The sequence below is a fragment of the Myotis davidii genome, unplaced genomic scaffold, assembly GCF_000327345.1.
Source record: "Myotis davidii unplaced genomic scaffold, ASM32734v1 scaffold18, whole genome shotgun sequence".
Taxonomy (NCBI): domain Eukaryota; kingdom Metazoa; phylum Chordata; class Mammalia; order Chiroptera; family Vespertilionidae; genus Myotis; species Myotis davidii.
The window spans coordinates 14160435-14169973 of NW_006292696.1; the positions used below are offsets into that span (position 1 = coordinate 14160435).

Sequence of the window (9539 nt, forward strand, 5' to 3'; positions counted from 1 at the left end):
CCGCCTAACCCCGGGCCTCCACCACTCTAGTTTCTGTGTCCATGGGTTATGCATACGTGCCTACAAGTTCTTTGGTTGATCTCTTCCCACCCACCTCCCCAACCCCACCTTCCTTCTGAAATTCATCACTCTGTTCCATGTCGCTGGATCTGTTTTGTTCATCAGTTTATTTTCCACATATGAGTGAGATCATGTGATACTTGTCTCTCTCTGACTGTCTTATTTAAAAATGTTTATAGTCGTGTCCGTTTAATATTTATTATTCTGACCTTGGAAAGGCTGTAGGTCATTCATTTAACCAAGATTTGTTGAATGCCCACTATGTCCCAGGCTCTATTCTAGATATTAAGATATAGCATTGAACAAATCAGACAAAATACATTATTATTTTAAACTTCATAGAGATTCAGTTCTGAATGATAGATGCAGGTGATAAAGAATACACAAATGCAATTATGATGAAGAAAAACAAAACCGTTATAACAGGATGGAAAATGACAGAGAAAGGAGTGAGGGGGGCCAGAGAAGATTTCTCAGGAGCAGTGGTGAAATGAGGTGGAGAAATAAGTCATGCATATATTTCCAGGTGGAGGGAACAGCAAGTGCAAAGGCCCTGGGGCAGGAATGTGATGGATGTGTTATGATGAAAACTAGGAAAAGGACAATATAACTGATGGGAGGATAAAGTGGTAGAAGATCTGGTTGGAAGGGTTGCCAGAGGGCAGGTCACGCAAGGCCTTGTAGGCCATGGGAAGATTTATTCTAAGAGTTATTGCCAGCCTTTTTTATTTATTGTTTGTTTGTTTGAGGGAGGGGTAGGAGTGGTGATTTATGATGTAATTTTTTTGGAAGGAGGTATGGAAAATAGACTGGATTGCAAGGGGGAAATTTTAGGATCTCATGAAGCAATCCCATACCACAGGAATAATGGCTATTTCCTTCTATTCCTATAAATGACTGCATTAAAAATAACATTAACGCCAACTTAAATTTCCTAATCTTCATCTTGTGATTTCTCTCATGTTGCTGAAAGACTCCTATTTCTAATTTACTGATTCTGTCAACAAATATGGCTGATGTTGAACACTGGGGTTTAGGCTCTGGACATCCTAAGAGTAACAGCTGGAGTATCAAGTGTCAAGGATTTCACAGTTTGACTTGGGACAGATACATTAATTATTAAGGTTATGACCTAGCCAGTTTGGCTCAGTGCATAGAGCATTGGCCTGCATACCAAAGGGTCCTGGGTTTGATTCCGGTCAAGGGCATGTACCTTGGTTGCAGGCTCCTCCCTGGCTTCCTTGTCCAGGACTCCAATCCAGATGTATCTTGCTCCAAAATTTTGCCTTTACATACTGTGCCTACTGCCTCCTCTGCTAACCGATTCTTTGTAACCTGGAGCTACTAGACAAGGAATACAGGGCTTTATGTATGAAAGGACCCCATGAGCCTTAAAATTGCCCCCTCACAACCCAAACCTCTCAGCTTCATTCAGGTAATCAAACATACTTAGAGTACAAATAACATTTAAATATGAGTTAGTTGTTTATTTTAATGTAAGCTATGTTAAATAATCCACTGAGATGCTCATTTTCTGACATGATTGTTAGTCATATCAGGCCTGTTTGATCTTCGTCAAGGATTTAAATACTCTCAAGGTTTTGTCTGGAAGCAGCCACGATGCAAATGTGTGTAATGACAGGGATGTTGCCTGAGAATCCCGCTGGGCAAGCTTGCTAGCCCCGGTGTGCAGGGGCAGTATGGTGTAGTAGCTCAATTAGAGCTCTTAGAGTCAGGCAGATTGGAGCTGGAGCTTTACAGACCCAGCTTGCTAACTCTTAGTTTCCATTTTCTCATCTGTACAACTGCAGTAATCATAGTACCTACCTCCCAGGGTTGATGTGAGCTTTAGTGCAAGTAAAACATTTAGCGTTGTCACTGACATATAGTAAGTGGTCCATAAATACAGTTGCACCTACTGAAGACTTGAAGAGAAGGGAATACCCGTAAAAGATTTTGGGATCTTAGAATTGAAGCTAAGTAAAAATCACAACACAGCGAGGGAGCTCCATTCATGCATGCATTCATTCATTTGCTCATTCATTCACATCTCCCCTGCATGCTGAACGAACTTAGAGTTGGGCACATAAAGGTGAACATGTTATAGGAGACAAAAGCCCCTGGCTTTCAGCTGCTCAAAGTCTAGACTCTACCTAACCTATGCTTTAAAGTCCACTAGTATGTATGTCTTGGAGATAAGCTATCATTGTAAAAGGTGTGGCAAGCTACGTTTGAAGCCCTGAATGGCACACGATCAGAGAGTTGATGGTCCTTGAAGTGTCCTTGGAGAAACAGTCTCCTGACCCTGAGGAAGTATTATATTAGGTATCCACAGGAGACCCCATTTCCCTGTTGTCACCCCATGGCTCTAGCCACCAAGGGCAAAGATGTTTCCAAAGAAGGAACCACGACACCATGACCTAGAGAGACGGTCTCAGAACAGAAAGCAGGATGGAGGGGAAAACAGCTTAGGAAGAAGACTCAAGAGAGATAGGTTAGGGTAACACTTAAGAGCACAGACTTGGGCATAAGACAGAGCTCAGGGTTTAAATCCATGGATAGTTGCTTAACTTCTCCAAGCCTGATTTCTCATATTGTAAATGGGAATATTATAATATTTATTCGTAAGTAGTTGTGCCAATATATTTCACATGGTCTATGAATGACCCATGTGCACTTGAAAAGAGTGTATATTCTGCAGCTTTGGGGTGAAATGTTCTATAAATGTCAATTAAAGCCATCTGATCCAGTGTGTCCTTTAGAACCACTGTTTCCTTGTTAATTTTTTGTCTGGAAGATCTACCCAGTGAAGTCAATGGGGTGTTAAAGTCCCCTACTATGACTCTCCCTTAAAGTCCTCTAGAGAATATATATATATATATGCTCCTATATTAGATGCATATATGTTTACCAGGGTTATAGCCTCTTGTTAGATCAATCCCTTTAGTATTATGTAGTGACCTTTGTTATCTCTTGTGATGGCCTTGATTTTGAAGTCTATTTTGTCAGATATGAGTATTGCTATCCCAGCTTTTATTTTATTTTCTATTTGCATGGAAAAAATTTTTCCATCCCTTCACATTCATTCTGTGTGTCTTTTTTTCTGAGGTGGGTCTCTTGTAGACAGCATATAGTTGGGTCATGTTTTTGTATCCATTCAGCTACCCTATGTCTTTTGATTAGAGAATTTAATCCATTTACATTTAAGGTTATTATTGATAGGTACTTATTTATTGCCATTTTAATTCTGTAGGCCTAGGTTTCTCTCTCTATTTCTTCTTATTATTATAGCAGCCCCTTTAGCATTTCTTGTAATGCTGGCTTGGTGGTGATAAAGTCCTTTAGCCTTTTTTTTTGTCTGGGAAGCTCTTCATTTCACAGTCTATTTTGAATGATAGCCTTGCTGGATATAGTAATCTTGGTTTCAGATCCTTGCTTTTCATTACCTTGAGTACTTCATGCTATTCCCTTCTGGCCTGTAGAGTTTCTGATGAGAAATCAGGTGTCAGCCTTATGGGAACTCCTTTGTAGGTAATAGTTTGCCTTTCTCTTGTTGCCTTTAAGATTCTGTCTTTGTCTTTAATTTTTGGCATTTTAATTATGATGTGTCTGGGCATGAGCCTGTTCAGGTTCTTCATGCTTGGGGCTCTCTGTGCCTCCTGAACTTGTGTGACGTTTTCCTTCACCAAGTTTTCTGCCAATATTTCTTCAAACACCTTCTCTATGCCTTTCTCCCTTTCTGACTCTTCTGGCACACCAACTATGTGAATATTGTGGTTTCATGTTGTCTCACAGCTCCCTTAGGTTGTCCTGTTTTTCAGTTGTTTTTTTCTTTTTTGGTTCTCTGATTGAATATTTTTCTACCCGGTCTTCTAATTCACCAATTTGATCCTCAGCATCCCATAATCTGATGTGTATTCCTTCCTATGTGTTTTTTATTTATGCTATGTCATTCTTTATTTCCATTTTCATAGTTACTATGTCTTTTCTCGTGCTATTGAACATCTTTACCATCGTTATTCTGAAGTCTATATCAGATAGATTTATCTCCATTCCATTTATCTCTTCTTTTGGAGAATTCCCTTGTTCTTTCATTTAGGAATTGTTTTTTTGTCTCCTCATTTTGGCTGCCTGTTTGGCTTTGTGACTATGTATTAGGTTGATCTGCTATGGCTCTCAATCTCTAGTGCAATACAGTGTCAAATGCTGTTTCTGACTAATCAGATCAGGCAAAGACTCAAAGCCTCCAAAGACTGCCTCTGCCTGCACACTGATTAGATTCCATCTTGAGTAGCCTTCAGGCAATGGTCCACGGGTGTGGCGAGAGTTTTTCCAACAGGGTGAGGCAATTGCTTCTGCCTGGAGGCTACTTATTATTCTCAGCCTCTTAATGGGCCTCAGCACTCTGCATAGGGCAAGGTATTTTCCAATAGGATGGGTCAACTGTCTTCCGCCCAGGCAAAACTGCCTGGATAGCAAAAGTCTGTGTTAGAAAGATGACCTCAGCAGTGTGAGGGAATGACAGCACAGGAAACCAGGATGTCTGCCTTCTGAGCCCTAACCTCAGAGCTCCCAATCCTGGCTTTTGCTCACACAGCTCCAATCCACTCTGCCCTCTCTCTGCTGGAACACAAGTGGCTGCACATGGAATTTTGTGTGTTGACCCTTTAAGAGGATGCCTGCATTTCTAGCCAGATGTCATATGGGCAACTTTCTCAGTTCTGGTGTTCTCTGCTGGGACCCAGCTTGGGATTAGACCCCAAAGTTCTCATTGGCAACCCCCCACAGCTGAGATATCTCTCCGGAACTTCCACTGCTATCTATGGGAGCCCCCCAGCTCTTTCGCACCTTCGCCCTTCCTACCAGTATGTGGTCTCCACTTTCTATCCTCGGTTATCAGGATTCTCTCCAGCTAGTCTTCCATTGATTATTCAGGATTTTTTTTATATATTTTAGTTATAATCACAGTTTGGTCCTGGGAGCGTGTCTGTGAATCATCCACTTACTCCACCACCATTTTTAATCTCTCTCAGTAACTCGGTTTTTGTATTTGCTTTGACTACATTGCGAATCGTTGTGGAAGATAAAATCTAGATGCATATGGGAGAGTCTGTAATGATGTGAGTTTGCAGAATTCATGTGTGTCACCATCAAGGGTAGCATTTTGCCCCTTCATCCCTGATGGGCAGGCAAGGTCACTAGCCAGGACTGTCCTAGCATCTATAACGCAGAGTGTGAGAGAGCAGTGGCTGCCCCTCCCAGGTCACCGTGTGGATCCTGACTCTCTCCCTTCTCCTGGCAGGCACTTTCTCTTTAAGACCTCCTCTGGAAGCACACCCCTGTTCAGCAGCTCTTCTCCGGGGTACCCTTTGACCTCAGGAACCGTTTACACGCCGCCACCCCGCCTGCTGCCCCGGAACACCTTCTCCAGGAAGGCCTTCAAGCTGAAGAAGCCCTCCAAGTACTGCAGCTGGAAATGTGCCGCCCTGTCCGCCATCGCCGCCGCCCTCCTCCTGGCCATCCTGCTGGCCTATTTCATCGGTGAGTGGGGAGCCAGCTGCCTCTGTTGGGGGGAGGAGGGAACCAGGCCCTCTGTCGTCTGCACAATGTGCTTGTTGGCTCCTGAAAGACGTAAGAGTGAGTGACAGATGGAGTGATTTTTCCCCTCCTGAAATCCATTTCTATCTGAGGCGTTTCTCCGTGATTCTAAACGACAGTTCTCATATGTGAACTTAAGCATCCCTGCTATATTCTTTCTTGGAGATCACCTGAGAATTGTTGTTCCTACAAACCCATCCCTCGTTCCCAAAGTAGCCTTCTAGTCTCCTCCCTCACTGGATTTTAACCCAGGTGTATGCTCCGAAATCCATGAGCATTGGTTAACTACAGCCAAAAATCAAACAGAAGAAGAATAGTGATCAGCATCTCTGGGAATAAACACCACATGCTACTGAAGCCGAATCAGGTCCACCTCCCGTGCCAGCTGTGCTTCTGGGAACTCTGAATAGGACTTAGGGTAGCAGATTGGCGAAGTTGCTGGGGTATCTTTTTTCCCATGCCAGGGATGTTGGTTTGCATCCTTGGGGTGCAGCCTGTGTAACTATGGGAAGCAGTGAATGCCAAGAGCTTAGGGGCAGGGTGCCACATGCATGCGAGCATCCTGGGCTGGACACAAAGCCCACTCGCAGCTCCTGGCCCCGACAGAGAGCCCCTGCTGCCACTCTGTCAACTGAGCCTGCCAATGGCAGATCTCCTGGCCCGGGCAGAGGCCACGGGGACATTTGTGAAAGTTTATTTGAAACACGTGGCGGTTCTGGCTTGGTTTCAGGGCAGTGATGATCGGCCTTCCCAATTTGTCTGTGCCATGTTGCGAAGCAAACCTAGAAAACAGCAAAAGGACGCCAACTCCCAAACAGCTCCCAATATTTATGTAGAAACCCCTCCCACAGGAGAGGGGAAAAGACAGCCCTGCGCATACTGGCTTTGCCCCTTCTCTCTGGGGAGTGGGACTCACACACCTCCTTCATCCTCAGCCAGCCAGTATGGTGCGTGCCAGAGAAGGGCTGGTCCAGGAGCTCCAATCCCATTCTTCCCAAGCTTGCCTGATGGCAAGGGAGGGTGATTGTGCACCCCCGGAGATCTTAGACCCTGACCACGGCCGACCACTACTAGCCCAAAACTGATGTGAAGTTTTCACTCTCTCCCATAGTATCCGTGTGCTCATCTTAAAATGGAAAAGTAAGTTTCACATTCCTTACCAGGCGCACCTCTCAGCAGTACCCTCCAAACGTGAGGACACTGGCATCCCAGGGAAAGGCACTGTGTGTATCTGGGGCTTTGCAAACATATTTGTGCTCTAAACCCATCTCACTAGGGGCAGAGGTTCAAGTCCTGTCTGCCTCTCACCTACCTCTTGAAGGATGGAGCAATAGGTTGACTTGAAGGAGGGGGAAGGGCATCTGTTACACCCTCAATCACTTGCGTACCCGTTTTTGTGTTGTTAGGGGTAGTTTTATGGGCTTCCCCAGATGATTGTTCAGTGGAAGTGAACTGAATTGCCTTCGGTTGCCTCTGGGGTTGTTGCACGATTCAGCTTTATGTCAGAAACTTCAGAAAGGGTCCATGAGCTCACTTCTCAGGCTTGATGTTCCCCTGGGCTGGTGGGCACTGCCAGCCACTGCCAGGACTGTCCCTCGGCGTACCTCCTCCTCCACTGGCAAGAGAGAGATAGATGGCTACTGCCTGATTTATTGAGCTTGATAGTTAAAATATAATAGCTTTCTGTAGGGCGATCACATAAATGGGACATCGTATAGGGAGCGTTTTAATCGGGTGTGTAACTTGTAAATGATGGATTAGGAAACATATTTATTCTCAGTCTTGAGGCTACTGGAAGCTGGACCTGAGCATCTGAGGATGGCTTATTAGGTGATAATCCATCATCTCCTATTATGTATGCTTTAGGTAAGATTGTGCTCTGACCCTGGAGTATTAAAGAATAGTTTAATGACTCAAAATGAGTGATGTAATGAGCCAATTTACCCAGCAGCCATGGGGGAGAGCATGGAGCCACGGGGGCTACTCTCCACAGGTGATGGCAGGTCTGCAAGCGTGGTGGGAGGTCAAGACCGTGAGTTCTGATCTTGACCCCAGAGACCCCTTTCTCCTCAGCCTTCACAAAGTTGCTTTCCTTGTAGGTCTTGGTTCCCTAAATGAAACGTGGGAACGGGGTGGTTATTTATGTGCAGAAACTCTGAAGTATGGTGAGGATTAATTAATGTGGGTGACTTTGAAGATGAAAAGCAGTGTATTATTAATTACAGAGCTTCAGGGGCATACACAGTGCATTGCAAACACAGAGAAAAGTGCTGTCGGGAGCAGCGAGGGGTGGTGCCTACCTAGAAACAACCTTCGGGGAAGGAGGGAGAGGCAACACAAGGGCCAAAGCCCATTCTGGTCCATGCGGGACTCTGTGTCCCAGTAGAACATGACAGCTCTTCCGTTGAAGCACTGGCCTGAGGGTGTTTATGGACAGGCCTGCCAGGAGCGGTGACCATGGATCACATGATCTTGTTTGCATGTTCCAACCCATCAGAGGAGACTTTCCAGAAATGAGTAATCTGAACTTGTTCAGCCCCATGACAAGTTCTCCCATAGATCCAGCATGTGGGTGGTATCGACGCAGGATAGCGACAGCTCTCCTGGAAATGGGAAAAGGTGGGGCCTTTACCAACTCAGGGAAGGACCCTTCCCCCTCGTCCCCCAGTTCCTGATCTCAGAGCTGGGGTCAGCAACCTTTTATGATATACTCTCCATTCGATTCCCCCAGTGTACAGAACACCCTGGAATAAATTACTCTGAGGAGCTGCATGAACCACTCAGGGACTATTTGGGGCCTCATGCGGCCTCTGGCCTATGTGGCTCCAAGGGAATACCAGTTTAGGAGAAGCTGGAACACAAGGGAGCATCCTTCTTAAGAAGCTGTCTTCCATCCTTGGGCAGCTCAAGGACTTTCAGTGCCAGCAACACCAGAAATCCCTCTAGACCTCGAAATTTCTGAGTTGTATGAGCAGCATAGAGCTTCTCGCCTGTGTTATGCTGACTACACTGTGTTTTTATCCTTACAGTGTACATAACAAGAACAGGTTAGAAACTCTCCTATTTAACCCCTTCCCCGGCAGAAACGTGTATACTCGTTTACACAAAATGTTCTTTTTCAGTCGTCGACGAGTATACTAAGAAAATATGGTAAAAAAATATGGTTTATAGGAAGACGAGTTACAAACTGTTTTCATAACCAGCATCAAAAATACTATATAGAACCAAAATAAAAAAATTAGTCTGAAAAAGAAACGTTTTTAACAAAAAAATTGTTGGGGAAGGGGTTAAAGCATGTTTATATAATTATGAAATTTGAACCATACCCACAGCCCCCAACACACACTCTAGCAGAAAATAAAATTGGTGCCACCAGTGGTTGAGCATCGACCTATAAACCAGGAGGCCACAGTTCGATTCCGGGTCAGGGTGCATGCATGGATTGCAGGCTCAGTCCCCAGTGTGGGGCATACAGGAGGCCGCCGATCAATGATTCTCTCTCGTCATTGATGTTTCTATCTCTCTCTCCCTCTCCCTTCCTCTCTGAAATCAATAAAAATATATATACTTTTTTGAATTGGCACACAACATTTGACAAGAGTTGATACTGAGGCCCAGAGCATGTAAGTCACATGACTAATTAGCTGCAGGGTGAAGGCTAGACCCTTGGCTTCCTGATATTGGGTCTAGCATCTTTGCCCTGACTGCTCTCTCCTAAAGTTTACATTTGGCCATGTTCTCCAAACACCGCCTCACACCTACATGGCCCTGAATCCTCTAACACCTTGGGCAGCAGCCAAGCCTCCTCCCCAGTCTCCTAACCCGCGTCCCCGCACCCAGTAGCCTTTCTCCTTAAAGAGCCGGGGGGGGGGGGGGGGGGG

General features: G+C 45.0%; 1 protein-coding gene across 1 annotated transcript in view; it reads left to right on the forward strand.

Annotated features, from left to right (window-relative positions):
* Positions 1–9539, forward strand: part of TENM2 (teneurin transmembrane protein 2) — a 910242-nt gene that overhangs the window by 664600 nt on the left and 236103 nt on the right. Inside the window, exon 5 of the mRNA XM_006766332.2 lies at positions 5363–5601. Coding sequence (XP_006766395.1) covers positions 5363–5601 — 239 coding nt within the window. The remainder of the gene's footprint in view (positions 1–5362; positions 5602–9539) is intronic.